The sequence below is a fragment of the Gallinula chloropus genome, assembly GCF_964237585.1.
Source record: "Gallinula chloropus genome assembly, chromosome: 5".
Classification (NCBI taxonomy): Eukaryota; Metazoa; Chordata; class Aves; order Gruiformes; family Rallidae; genus Gallinula; species Gallinula chloropus.
The window spans coordinates 29,889,889-29,905,350 of NC_140090.1; the positions used below are offsets into that span (position 1 = coordinate 29,889,889).

Consider the following 15,462-nt stretch of genomic DNA (forward strand, 5'->3'; position numbering starts at 1 on the left):
GGCTGTCACAGTTTTGTTTACACTATAATTGTGGTTTTCATAAATGATAGTCAGCTTGCAAGGAAAATTCATAGTGGAAGGAATGGGAGTAGTATATAAATTTTAAATCATACATTACAAAAGCAGATAGTTTCCCATCTATGATTTCACTTGGTCTTCTTAAAGTTGACCTTACAGCTGTTCCTCGCTCATGTGTTGAAGTAGATGAACTTAGTCCAAAGTCCAGCAAAGTTGATCACAATGCAGTTGTGTCACTTGAGCCGTTTAACTGGGTTAAGGATATTATAGATTCAGGTCTGTAAATAGTGCTGCTGTTACTCAGGCAGAACAGTTCTCTCTGAACCAAACTTTTTAATATGTTCTTTCAGGAATCCTGAAACGTGAATATTTGATTAATTTAAAATTTTGGGGGACAGGGCAGCATAATAAATCCATGATGATTACCTGAAGTAGTTTATTGCAGCAAGTGGAATTTGTTTTGTGCTTATTTGGGATAAATGATCTGAAGGTACCGGTGGGATAAACAGGTAATGTAGTGGAAGGTGGGGCAGACCTGGTCAAAACTGTTATTTTGCTCACAGGAGATGTTAATGCCTCTGAAATAGGCTTGTAACGCAACAAAGTCAAATTGTATTATGAAATATACTTGTGTAGGAGTTTTCAAAACTTTTAAAGACACTTCATGGCTGAATTTAAATGCATTTTCCTGTTTAATGTAGCCAGGACCTCCAATAATGCTGAATTCCTAGATTATAGAAACCAGTTCTGCAGACAGCTCTCTCCTTCCCCGCTCCTCTTGCAGGATTTGGGTCAATCTTAGTTGGAGGTGTAATCTATTGAATGTGGTCTACACTGCTGCCTCTCCTAAGTTGCATTGGGTATATGTAGTGTGTATGTGTACATAAAGATTTGTTATTGACATGCAGTAAAAATAAAGTAGGAAAATGTCTGTGTGCTCATTGATAAGTGTTTAGCTCCTAACTTAGAGAAAATCTGTGATCTTAATGTTTAACACAAACTGAAGGTTTATCTGCAATACTGTTCCTGACCAAGTGTAACTAAGAATATTTTTAACTAAGTGACCATAATAGTCACTAACTTCAAGGGAATTAGAGCAGCTGTGTTCAGGGGTTTCAGAACAGCCGTGAGCTTTCAGCAAAGAAGTTTAATTTGTCACTGTGTCAGAAATACATAAACAAATTCTCTGAACCCCGGATATGTTACTTATTCACCAGAAACATCCTCTTTGAGATGATGCCAAGGGGGAGCAGATGGAGTAGAGCAGGAAACAGGCAGCGATTGATTCCATGTTGTTATGGTTGCCTGGGAACCATTTAAAACTTGACAGAGAACCTAAAGGACTCCGAAAAATACACCAAGCAATGTCAGCTTGGTTCTGGATGCAAAGTAGGTGATCTGCTATCACAACTTTCAGGCAGGCTGTATTTCTCTCTAGGTTTGACTTATCAAGAAAATCTCATGAGATGGGTGTTCATGAGGGTATCAAGTAAGATAGATTTCAGTGTTGTTCTTTCCTGTGTGCCATGCTTCTCAGAAGCAACCTGATATTGAATTTTTATTTTTTTTAGGTGAGCCAAAAGTTTGCACCAAGTGAGATTGCCTGTAGTTTAACAGTAATCTTCAAACAAATAGTCAAGTGTATCTGATCAGTCACTGAGCATTTTATTTTGGAGTAGAAACAGCTTATCTGAAGGGACTTGGAACCCTTTGCAATTTTGATATCACTTCTGGGCAGTCCTCAGCAATTTGTGTAAGAGACAGATAAAAACAGCATCATAACTCTGGAATTCTGGTCCTGATGAGATGAAACCTGTCTCGAGTTACAGCAACTTTAACAGGACTTGAGCAAGCATTTCAAGCTGTGTGTGTTGAAGATTTCAGCTTGGAAAAGTGGTTAAAGTCTTCTGAACTTTGAATTGACTTTAGCCTTATCCAGAAGCATAGCTAGGTCCACGGGAATTAAATGCATGCTTACAAGGTAGGTCTCTGAATTGTGGGTTTAAATGGAGGTGGATGTGGGTTCTACCTTCTGTGTTCTTGAGCATACACCTTGTATTCAAGATCCCAGCTTTATATTTTAGATCTGCGATTGCTTTAAATTAGCTTTTGTAAGCTGAAATTCCGAGCAAGTCATCTAAGTAGTCAACAAAGAAATGTGCTTGCTGGTCAGGCTACAGGAGGGAAAGCCCTGGAATTTAACTACTGTCAGTGACAGCTTCTCAACTGATGCTGGGATTAACAGCACAATTATCTGTGATTCAGAAGGTATCTTACTGAATTCACTTGGTATCCCAGAAGCTTGTCTAGCATCCAGATGATGACAGAAGTTCACTGAGAATCCACAGTGGATAAAGACAGGATGATTCACAAAATTGTTAAAATAGTTGACTTCCCTGTAGTCTGTCTGGTAATGTTGTTCATCCTATGATCAGGTTTCAGTGAGTAGGAAAAAGCTTTTCTCCCACATACATGGAAATAAATCTAATGAAGCAGACTGCTGTGAGTTTGTTCTTGCAGACTGTCAGATATTGATGCAGTAGCACTGCACTTCAAGAGATTCTTTGACTCTTGTATGGTTTTTTTAACCTTTGGGATGTTAAATATTTTTAAAGGGAGTTTGTTGATGAGAAGTCATACAATGTTGGATTATTCCACTTCCATTATCTGTTGCTTACATGTTGAAAACATAGATATTCATAAGTTTGAATACTAGAGAGATAAAATTACCTCATGCCCTTCGGTCACTTTATTGCACCTTTAATAAAAATAAGCTCTATGTAGTTTTCTGGATTGGGAAGTGACTAACTGCTTTCAAGCAGCTGGAGGCTGGTAGACAGTTGAGGTGTATAGGTGTACTCTCAACAAGGCTGGCTTGTCACTGGAACTAGCAGGTGAACTGGAGAGGAGCCAGCATACCTGGGCTATCTATATCCAGGTCACATCCATCCCTTTAATATATCTCCCACTTGTCACCTTGTGTTGTCAAGTGTTCCTGGAGCTTTGCTGTGCCTCCATTCATCACGGTCTGTGATATGTCTCGTATGACCTTCAGCTGTAGAAGTGCATTTCTGTTAGGCTTACATTGTGAGGAAGGTTATCACCCTTCCCTTTGGCTACATATATTTTTGAAACTGTGGTGAAAGGCTTAAGAGGCTTAATCGGGGACCTCAAAATTTGCACTTCTAGACTAAGGCTGCCATACAGCCTGGTCTTCCTCAACATGCCTTGTCCTCTTCCTAGGACCACTGCTAGGTTACAATTTGAGACTTGCAGCCATTTGTTAATAATTTCTGGGCGTCCAGAAATCGCTTTTTTATTGCCTGTGTGCAATAGTTCCAGTGTATTTTGGAACATCAATCAAAGAGTGCATATGTTAGAAACCTGATGTCTGGCACACACACATCTGTCTGAAATTCCAGAAAAAATATGGTAACGTTACTTCCCTTTGTTCCTAAGACAAAATACTTTAATTCAAACAAAACCTTTTGAGATTTCCCTTCTGTTGGAATCCTGGGGTTGTATCTCCTTTTGTTGTTTCTGAACAGAGCAGTATTTTTTTTTTTTTAGTACTGACATGTCCTACTAGTTGCAAATTTTAGTTTTCATCTAACTTTTTTTCTACACAAGTTGCTGCAGAAATCTGGAAAGCAGAAATGCTGAGAACTTGCAGGTATCCTGAGTATCATAGCATACATGCATATGGGAAGGGGATTAAGAAAGTGGAAGCAACTGCTGATCAGGAATTTCCCAAGTCCTTTGCAGTCTCATGTTCTTTTGCTGAGGAATTTTTTCATGAGACTTTGTTTTCTAAATGGAAAGATAAACAAATGTGTATGTTGTACAGCAGTCAACAAAGGATATTGTTGGCTTTTGGCAGTAGAGCTGTTGAGCTCTGCAGTACATTAGTGTTCCCAAAATCAAATTTTTATATACTCCACAGTGTTGGTCATATGCTTAATTTCTTTTCTCTGTATTGGTGAGTATTCTTCCCGAGATCATTTTGCGCTTTTTTGGGTTATTTCCACAACTAGAATGTCTCCATACCTTTTTGTCTTTAATCACAGTACTAGTTGGATGAAGCACAGATTTTAATTCTGGTTTTTCTGTTAATCAAAAACTTATTAACAAAGTCCATAGAGTGTAAACAGAAAGTCTTCAGTAGATTCTGGAGTCTAAAAGTCAAGTCAAGTTCTTGTGTGTCAGTATTCTCCACCCCACAGATGTTGTTGTTAATGTCCGTAAGAAGTTTCCAGACTGCAGTGTGTGGCAAACTGCCTGATCCATCCTGTGGTCTTGGCCTCACTTTGTTGTTTCCAGATGCTTCTTGAGGCTTCCAGACCTTTCATAGCAAAGGACCTAGAAGCCATATGAAATTCCCATGCTTATGTTTAAAGATGGTTAGAATACTCTAGATAGTTCTTTTTACTATTTTTCCTGTAAGCATTTGCCACGAGGAGATTATGCAATTCTGAGTAGGCAGAGAGATGATCCACATGATTATGAAAGAAGAGGGGAGGTTTTTGTAAGAACATGAAGATGTAATCCACATGGTGGAAATGTTTGGCAACTACCAGCTTGAAGATAAAACGCACTGCAGCTTGTGGCCCGCACCACCCGAATGTCGTCGCCAACTTTTGTTGTTGTGGAGCCAGCTCAGTTTTTACTATTTGCAGCTTTATCAGTAAGTAGTATGCCTGTACCCACAATCAGAAGATGAATTCACCTTTTTTTTCCAGGGCTTTTTCTGCCCATCCTGTTCATTTGGGGTGGTTTTCACTTGAATGCCTGCAGTGCTCAGAGAGCTACATTCACAACTTTGGTCACCATGCATACACCTCAGCTGATAAGGTTGAGCAGAGATTCTTCTGGATACTTTCTGTCAACACTAGTGGTTCAAGCAGTCCAGCTGACAGCCTAGCCTGTCTTAAAACTTGATGCTAGTTACCTGTGTTTAATGGAGACTCCAAAGCAGCTGGTTTGGGTTAGGATTTAGCTTGTGCCAAGCCCTACCCAGTAATAGGGTGGCAACTTCAGACAAATGATTGGATAGGCCTTTGGAAAGTGTCCGTGGGAAGTAGACAAGCGGTTTAACTCTACTGACCTCTGAGTAGTGCTCGTAGCCTGAGTTTTCAGGGCTGGCCTTGTTGCTTGAGATGTGTTGTGGTCAAATGTGAAGCTGCAAAGAGATGTGATAGGATGATGGGCAGAAGCAGAGTAATAATATTAAGTAGATGTACTGGTCAGTGAAGTGGCCTTCCTTAAACAGCAGAGATGAGATCATCTCAAAAGAATCCTCCAGAAAGTTTGACCCTGTATGCATTTAGCTGAAGCAAGTATCAACCTTCTGTGCTGCTGAAGGTAAGTCCAACAGGCATTTTGAATCAGAGCCCACAGTCGCTGTGCGCTAACGGAACCTGGAGTGATTCATGAATTTGTGTTACTATACAGGACCGGGAAACACAGTGCTTGAGGAGTGGGGTGAGAACATACTACAGCAAAATAAGATTTTTTTTTTTTGATCATCTGAGCACTTAAGTAATGTGAATCACCTTCTGGTGCCTCCACTGGTGGAGGCTCCATAAAGGGAATCTAGAAAGATTCTTCTTCAACATCAAAATGGACAGTGAAGACAAGGTCATGTGAATGTTCTCATCATGTAAGTCAGTCTAGTTCCCTTAAAAGATTTATCTATGTGTATTATATTTTTCACAATTATGTTTTGCAAGACAATGAAGACCACTAGTGCTTCAGAGGCAGAAATTAGTAAGACGAGATTGTGATGGCAGTAAATAAAGTACACCCTAATCAAGGGTGTGTTCCCACAAGAAAGATGGCAAAGAAGGGTGCTAGATAAACATTTCCAGTGCAGTAACAAGTTTCTAATAGTAAATATGTATTGCATAGCTTGACACACAAGCTTAAAAAGCTGATTTAGAACAACTAGACTGGTTTTGGCACCACTTCCCTTGTTTTTCACAAAACTACTGTAGGCTTTTTTTGGCTTTGCTAATTATGTTTAAGCAAGTATTTTTATTTTGGTACTACCCAAAGCTTGTCTAGCATCAAAACAATATAGTAATTAAGTTTCATGTAACTGTACTTTCAGCTATATTACCTGGGCAGAAGGAAGTAGATGATCAATGTGATTCCAGTAGGAATATTTTATTTAGAATATAATGGATTGAATTACCCATAGGTATGAACAGACACTGAAGATAATACAGCAATAGCAAATGCTGTGGAATTGAAGCATAGCAAGCCAGAATCATCTTTGGGTGTATCACAGCCTCATCCATCAGCAGTTTCCTTAAGGAAGCATTTGGCTTCCCATGTCCTTTGTTCAGAATTTTGTTACACAAGCTTCCTTGTCACATATACGTGGAATAGCAAACTGAAATTATGCTGAGCAACCACTAGAGCTTTTAGAAATGATACTGTTTTGATTTAACCTGTGACTGTTTTCATGCCTGTGACACTTTTCCAAATGTTAAAACAACACTGATTGTAACTGTGATGTAGCAATGCCATGCAACAGCCTTGTTCAAGTAGTTGTATACTATACAGTATGTAGTTGTATACTAAGTTTGTATAGGTGGTGATGTACATCAGGTGCAATATGCATTGGCACAGAGGTACCTTATTGTCTAAAGGAGTATTATAAACCCATATGTTGTTGTCTTCCTTTATTTTTGCTTCCAGATCAATGCAATCCGAACAGTTGTTCCGAACAAAAGCAATAATGAGATAGTACTGGTGTTGCAGCAGTTTGATAACAATGTGGACAAGGCTGTCCAAGCTTTCATGGATGGTAAGTGCAGTGTACCTTTTCCACTAAGGTGTGAGGGATTCAATTGCAGCTAAAGTATTAGTTGTCTCAAAATATATTCTGTTGTTTTGAAATTCAGATGATTGTGACAGTTCATTTTTTTTATAATCGATCCTCCTGTCTGTATCTTTGCTTCCTCACGGTATGAGTTTGACATGGCTGTTTACCTGTTCTGACTTGGCTATTTCTGATGCCATTCTTATTTCAGACCTTTATTCTGCATGAAAGTTAATGTAGGTATGTCAGAATATGATTCAGCATTGCAGACGCAGTGACTAGTAAGAATTTGGGATCGTTCTGAACCAGATAACCAGGCCCTTAAACCTCTGAACATGGTGCATACATTGACATTCAAACCTCAATCTGAATTTTGCAAATAGCCCTGACATTTATAGTGGCTGAACCAAGACTCCATTGAAAGTTTGAGCCATTCTAAGTCTGGATCTGAGTTTGTATTTTGCATCATGAGATCATCTCTAATGAAAGGTCATTTGTATTTAAATAACACTTTTCTGATAAATATACAATGGCATGTATTTTGAACTTTCACTGAAGTCTGTAAGAAACCCTGTACATGAACAACAGCATAACATGAGCAAATCCTCTCAAAAATGTTTGTAGCTTGGGCCTGCTTAAAAGATACTATATAAGTTCAGTGGTCCCTGTATGTCTTAAAAATGCCTCATAGTGATAATTTGTCATCTCACCAGGTGCCTTATTTCATGCCTATTTCAGAATAGTGTTGGGTTTGGTTTACATTAATTTACTAAAATTTGTCAGCTGAAAACTGTAACAGCATACTAGCAATTATTTACCAACATGCAAAAAAGCAGGTGCAAGCAAACTGGACTATTTATAAATGCGTCAGAATTCTTCCATTTGGTGTCTTTTGGTTCAGGCATCTGTAGACAGTCAGATTCTGATAGCTGTATGGAAATCAGAGGGCCTGTGCATGTGCACACACGCACAGAGAAAGGAAAATGTGATGCAGCTAATTAACAATAATTTTGTTTTCCTGTAATATGTCCTGAGGAAAGTAGTGCAGGGTTGCTCTGTGATTATCCAGTAAGTTCCTTTCATTAAATTTGTTTTGTCTTAAGTTAGCATTGCTTGCTTGTGGTCTGTGAGTTGTTCCCAGTGGCTCCTCAAAAGGGGAGGCGCTTTCATAGCCATGTGTTGTCATCTACTATGAAGAAGAAAAAGGGCAAAAGCAAGTTTTGTAAGGGAGTGCAACAAAGTCTTGAAGAAAACCAAGCTGTTGTAACTTGAGCTCAAATGATCTTTGTTTGAACTTCACCAGTTTGACCATTTTACTGAAGTATTTGCAGGTGAGTATTGGAAAACAGCCAGTATTTGTTACTGTCTGGAAACTGTGAGAGAAGATGTGTGTCTGTTCAGCTGCCCCTATGGATAGGATGAATCTAGCACTTTGAGTATCTTTTTACCTGAATGACAAAAATTGCTAAGATTGAAATATCACAGTCCCAGAGAACTCATTGCTGTGTGCCATGAAAAACACTGGGACAGCTGTGCTGAGGGGAAAGGCTGGGTGCCTCCATGTAATGCTTCTCTCAGCGGTGCTGCATCCTGAATCAAGAAATGTTCAGAGTTAGTTTCCTGAGATTAGCTCTTACCTTGCTTCATATGTGGAGTGGCATATAAGTGATGTCTCTATGAGTTAAAATAGTGCTTTGTATGTTGTATTTGCTATGTTAGTGTTTATGTAATTAAGTGTAATTGGAAGGCCTATTCAGCTGCTTTGTAGATCTTCTCAATAAAATATACTGAGGGTTCAAATGAGTGTGTTGGGAAATAGGCTAGTTGGGTGAATCCCTAAAATAACCCGCCCCATGCATAGTATTTGCAGGGAAGCTGAGGGAAGCAAAGCTAAGAAAACACCAGCCAGCACAAGAAGAGTGTTGGATGATACTGTGAAAACAGCTAACGAATCTGTCAAGTGAAATTGTGTTTTTTCAGCAGCATGGACTAAAATGGGAAGCAAATGTCTGGGTTTATTTCTTCACCCTGAAACATTGTGTCTATCAAAAGATAGCATACCTCTAGGGGATGGAATTGTATTTGTATGTACATAAGTATGTGTATAACTAAATATAGGTTTATATATAGTTATAAGAGACACTTGCTTAGTATTCTGTCTGCATTGTCATGTTATATAAGAAACAAAGTATGGCTTTGGTTTCCATAGACTTTTTTTTTTTTACAATTTAACCAGTTAGGCTGGCAAGACGTGTACTTTCTTCTAATGTGCATGAAAAACTCAGCAGTTAATGTTGAATCTGGATTATTGTGACAGAAAAATAATTTTGGTACATTTGAAAATCTCACACATCTTTGGCTGAATACAAGTTGACAGCTCGTGGTAGTCTGAAAGCAGCATTACTTATTGATACTAATATTGTCAAGAGTTCACGGAAATGAGTGAGAAGAATGGCTGAGCATGAAACTTGTTTGGAAAGGATAATAAATGAATATTTACTAGACTTGTGCAGTGATGGTAAAGTGATTCTTAAGTTCAAGCAGAAGACCTTTAGCCTGGTTGTGACTAAAAGGATGATTGTGGCAGCTAGTAGTTTGGATGATGATTCAGACTGCATGCTTATCATGCATCTACTTTCAGCTTTAGGGTCTGGGAGAGCAAAATAATGATATTAACTAGATGCAAAAGAGCTTTCTTGAACATGGCAGCTGGTGCTGCTCTGACCAAGGCTGATTGCTTTGTTCCATAAATTTATCTAACCAACTCACTAGGGTTAACAGACAGAATTTCAAGTAGACAAATATATAATAATTTTTTTCAGTATAAATTTTAAGCACTTTTTTCTGCCAGGCATAAGTTTACTGTTCTTGTGTGATGCAGAATTTCTGCAGGAATCCATGAAATTGCTCTTCTGGATACTAATTAAGTCAGTTGTTTTTATGATCTTATTTCTTCTAAATAAGACAGATAACAGATAGGAAGTATATGATTAAGATGCCGAAAGACTTTAAACCTGGAAGCTCTAGAGTCAGGGTGGACCATCCAGTTTACCCAGTTTTTATACTGGGGTGCTGAGATGCTTCCCTTTTCCGGCAACCGTTTGGAGTGTAGATTTTTCTGAGGCTCATACTAGTGCTTCAAGTTAGGGACTCAGTCTTTTTGTGAAATGAAGGCCATAAAAAGCGGTAGTGTTGAGTAGCCCATCCACAGTACTGAAGTATAATCAAATGAAATTGGTAAGTAAAAAGGAGAAAGATGGTGGTACTCATTTTGTTCTCCCCACATAAGAGAATTTGCAATGATGAATGGAAATGCTGCTCAGCCAGGAGACTAGAAACCGTTCTTGAAGGCACTTGTTCTTTCTCATAGCGGAACTTTTGCTGAAATGCTTTTTATCTTTCCTTTCTCTAGGCAGCGCAGCTCAGGTTTTAAAGGAATGGAATATGACAGGGAAAAAGAAGGTAAGAGAATCCAAGCATTCAGACCACTTATCAGCTCTCTGTAGTTGAATGTAGCGCTTCTATTTTGGCCAGCATTTTGTCTGCCTTTGCTAACATTGGTGACTTCATTCACACCTGTAGTCAGAATACTTGAAAGCAAATGTGTGCATTGTTTTAAAATCTGTTGTTGTGCCTCTATCCCAGTGTCATGAGAGAATTCCTGGGACAGCACATGTATGTGCATGGGAGCCAGACCCTGGACAAGTACAGAGCAAATCCCAAAACAGTCCATGTGCAGATAGACTTTTAATAAGCACTTGTATGCTGGATAGTGTTAGAGATTTTGCTGACAGGTGTAAAAATAACGTAGGCATAGGAACTGTGCATCAGGAATCATGTATTAATGATGCTATCAAGTCAGTTTCTTCAGGTGTTCATTTGGGATATGATCTTTGTGCTTATGTATGTCTTATTTATAGCATATATATATATGGAGCTATACTAGGAGCCTGCCCTATGAGCCACTGTCATGGAAGCTCTTCTTTATGATTGGGAGGCCTACAGAAGCAGTGGCCAGTCTGTGTCCTCTGTCATGGCTTTCTGTGTGATCAGAGTGATGCCTTAAGTATGTCTATGTACTGAGTGTATGTCTCCCTGATGGTTAGGAGACTGCTTATCCAAAGTGACTGCAAATGCTTTGAGCAGCATCTTAGCAGAGGCTCTGTTAGCATTCTGCAATGCAGTTGTTTTGTGTGGAAGGAAGGGGAAGACCAGTTGGGGGCTTCGGGTTTTATTTGCAATAGTTTCTCTGTTCAGCTGAACAGATGCCATGTGTTGTATAGCACAGCTTTACTCTGCCATTTTGAGAGCATGGGCAATTTACTGATTATATTTTGAGTTTGTGAGTTGCACTGAGGGATGTCTCTCTTCTTGCAATATTTCTCCATTTAGAACAATAGGAGGAAAAGAATCAAATCTAAACAGCACCAAGGCAATAAAGATCCTAAAACCAAGAATGGTGGACCTGAGAAGGCATCTCAAGAGCCCCAGGGAATATACGGCTGCCATCTGAATGCATGTTCTAAGGACAACTGTCGCAGTAGTTCTGCCAATCAGAAACTGGAAGCTGCTTTTCCTGAGAAGAAAGGCTCGGGATTTGTAGAGTCAGCGCTGGTCTGTCCAGAAATCACAGGTCAGTTCATCTGACACAAGATACCTTTTAACTGGCAATAGCCAAGCCTGCGTTTGCATAAAGATTGTGCTATTTTTATTGCCATGAAGTAGAATATAACAGAAAGAAGTTGGAGAGAGATGTTTGCACACAAAGTAATGCACATATTAGTCATGCAAGTAGTCATATATCTGGGCACAGTTCATCTCACAATATGTTTCCTTGCAAAACATCAAACTATAATTAGAGGGCAAGCTGATACCAAATACTACAGGTACATATACAGAACAATTTGGGGTTAAAAAATGGCTTGTGTGTCAAACAGTGACAGAAATGTTGTAGTTCCTCATTTGGAGCAAAGTCGTGTGAGCTTGTGGTATATTGAAGGACTTTATTATCTAGTCCAAACTAGTCCATTTTTTTCTTTCCATCATCTTCCCTGAAGAGGCTAGTGGCAGATACCAACAGCTTTCCCCAGCAGAGAACAGGAGGGCCTTTGTGTTAGAGGAAGGCAGCCCGATAGCCTCTTAGTATCTAAAATACTGATACTCTGGGGAACAGTATCACAGAAAGCTCTTCCCCACTGGGTTGTAGTAGATACAGAGTTATGATGTTAGCAACATCAATAAAAACACACCTTCTCCTCTGGGGGAGAAGCTCTGTGAAAGCTTTTGCCTCCAAGTATCCTTTCATAAAGCTCATACTTAATTGCTGTTTGCACTGGTAATGGTTTTTCAGTTCTTCACATTTCAAACTTCTGACAGCCCTATATCATTGCTGCTGTGTTAGTATTATTTTCCTGTGTCTCAAGCAGCATGTAAGACTGCATTAAAAGAATTTACCTTTAAATCCCTTTTTTCATGGTTGCAAATACAGCTCTCAAACATTGTTTTAAATGAATGTGCCAAACGGATAATTATCCTGAAGTGAATTCTCTCCTGCTTCTAGATGAATGGTGGTGCCAACCTCTGGTCAACTGAATGAAAACTCTGCAACCTATAGCAGCCAAATAGATTAACTACTTACCCAGAAATTTTGACCTAGGAATTTGGTGCCTTGCAAAGGAGCAGAGATACTCTTCCTGTCTTTGTTAAAGACTCACAGTTGCTTTGAATAGAATTTGTCATAAGACAGGAAATTCTGCATTACCATCGTACTAAAAGCATTCTTGCCACTTACTCTGCAAGATGTAAAGATCTGTGGTACAGATAATGTCAGGCTCCCATGGCAAACTTGTTAAAGATGCTTTTTTTGGAATAGATACATGCATGAATAAAGATATATAAGCTGAATATCTATGCATGGGGAATGTTTTCTAAGGGGTAACAGATACAAATGCAAGAAGAGTACTCATGCTCTTAATGGTCTTTTTCTGTGGCATTGGGGTTGAGTTGGGTTTTTGGGTTTTTTTTTTTTCCCCTCTGAAATGATAACAGTTGTATATACCAAGGGCAAAAAGTATCTCAGAATTTTAGTGCTTTTACAAGTGACAATTGAGATATTACCATAGCTTTGAAGTTAAAAATAAAAGAAAGGAAAGAAAGTGGAGAGAAAGGAAAACCTGGAAGTTCAATATTGAATTTTCCCTTGCAGAATAAAAGAAGTTCCTGGCAATTTAATACAGAGAAGGGGAGTTTCTTCTTCGCTTTAAGTTGTGCTAGAATCCTTGTCTTTGCAGCTAGTATAATAGCTATTTCCTTGAGGTCAAAAGCCACCTATGTACATATTGTTAAATGTTGCTGAAATTAATGGAACTAAATAGAAAAGAAGGCCATTCAGGATCCTTCAGGGGTCAGCAGCTGCACCCTTGTGGTTTCTGAGCAAGTCATACAGACTGTTCTAAAGCAGTTTGCAACACTGAGATGAGACCAAAGTGCTTATATTGCTCCCTCATATTGTAATCCCCTTTGTTTTGTCCTTGTCCAACTTGTTTGTTTTGGTTCCTTCCCTATCAAATTAATGCTACTGTCGTCATTTCTCCATTACCTTCATACAGCTCACAGCTTAGAAGGATCATAGGTGTCTGATGACAGTCTCTTGTGCTTTCCTTCCCATAAGGAACGTGAGGTTGAAGCTTTGGTAAAGTCAACTCAGTTTGTGACATTAGGTCTTTGACAGCTGTAAAATCCTGGCTGCCTGGAAGGAACTTCAAGGACCGGAAGAGAGGATGCAGTGTAGCTGGTCTCCGTAACATGTCCTATGCTAGAAAATTACATGCCTAGTAACTCTAGGTCAGGTCTACTTATTTCTTGCTGTTATTTCATCTTTCCTTTTTCTGAAAAGTCTTTAGTTGTTGCTTTTTTGTGTGAGGGTTTCCCACAGGGAATCATGACCTGCTACATAAAGTGAAGCATAGGTTTCAAGCCTCTAGAAAGCCAAATTGCCTAGTCATGGAAGGCCTGAGTCAGTGCATTAGCTCTTCCCCTTAATATCTTGAAGGGGAAAACACCGCAAATAAGATACTTCAACATTATGACCAGAAAAAAACCCTACAACTGTACTCCTTAGAGTCCTTGAAAACACAGGGTCTGAAGGACTTAAAACTACATATGCATCTAGAGAACGGGCGTGAATGCACTGAGAGGATATTTAGTCTGCCTTGGCATGCTATTGCTTTTGCAGGGACTTGGGTAGCACCTGATACAAATCAGATGTGGCTCTCTTTCTTAGATTTTTTAAAAATTGTTTTTCATGTAGGATAATTTTTAGTGAATCCTTCAAACTTCCTGTTTGTATATCAAGGAGGTTTTTTCTTTCAGCCAAAGAATCCATTGATGCTCACTTCATTTAAAAGGTTTTGAATGGCCAGCTGTTACAAAAAAATAAACCACTCCTTTAGAAGATCAGCTGAGCATATTTCAAAGCACGTTTATTTGGGCTGCTGCCATTACTGGCAGGGCTGGTAATCCTTGCTCGTTAACACACATTAGACAAGTGCTGCAGTTCCAAGCAACCAGGTGCCGAACCCTTGAACAGTTTACTGTTACCCAAACCTTTGAAGTGTTTGAGAGACACTTTATCCCTAGATTTTGTTCGTGTTTCTTAGCTGGCCCAAGCCTATGGAGATGTGATGGAGACTTTCTCAGTCTCTTTTTGTTGATTGTCCTCAATCAGATTTGAAAGTTGAGTTGCAGCATAGTAAAGTATTGTTTGCTAGGCTGTGTTGGTCATCTTGCTGCCCAGTTTCAAAGTAGCCTGTGTGTCATTTTGGAAGAAACAGTCAAAGTGTATGGCAAACAAAAGATTATAGAGGTTTTTAGAGTGTAACCATTGTTCTAGATAACTTTCTTCAGGCAAAAATCTGTCAGTTTGTCATTTGTCTTCAGAAGTATACCAAAGCTGTTAATTAAATGCAGTAAATAACAATTTTGCACTTTAACAACAAATTTTAAAAGATTTGATTTTAGGGACAGAACACACTAGCCCCAGCCTTTCTCTATAGTTTAGATGATAGAGCTCTTGTCTCTACCTGTTGATGTTACTTAGCAAGGCCAACCTCAACTGACAACAGAAGGAACATTTTTCTAAATCAAAGCTATCGCATTAGTGAGAGATGCATCCAGGGTTGCACAAGGTTAATGGCATTTATCTCAGAACAGAGTTCCTGGCTATGTGCGAGACTGACATCTGCATTGAATCTTCTTGATTGAGATGTTGAGTGTGCTACAAACCTGGTGTTTCTTGCTTTCACAGATACACAGATTTCTTCAAACTTCAGCTATTTTCTTATATACAGTTTTGTGTAAGATACTTGTTTGGTTTGCAGACTCGCCTTTTAAAGCCCACAAACAAAAGCTATTTTAGAAATGTGGACATGAATTTTTCTCCTTGTTCATTTGGCGTTAAGTGATTGCTATGGAAACATACCAAGATGTACTTTACATCCATCCTAGTGCCCAGCCAGGGCACAAAGAAGTCACTTGTTTATATCCTGAAGCTGTCCAGGTGATATCCCTCATCCCAGCAGTGTCAATTCCAATCCACAGGCTGTAATCCAGCTGCTAAT

General features: G+C 39.1%; 1 protein-coding gene across 1 annotated transcript in view; it reads left to right on the top strand.

Moving 5' to 3' along the window:
- Positions 1 to 15,462, top strand: part of SPATS2L (spermatogenesis associated serine rich 2 like) — an 81,068-nt gene that overhangs the window by 42,577 nt on the left and 23,029 nt on the right. The window contains exons 4-6 of the mRNA XM_084264946.1: positions 6,721 to 6,833; positions 10,261 to 10,306; positions 11,237 to 11,477. Of these exons, the coding sequence (XP_084121072.1) occupies positions 6,721 to 6,833; positions 10,261 to 10,306; positions 11,237 to 11,477 (400 nt within the window). The remainder of the gene's footprint in view (positions 1 to 6,720; positions 6,834 to 10,260; positions 10,307 to 11,236; positions 11,478 to 15,462) is intronic.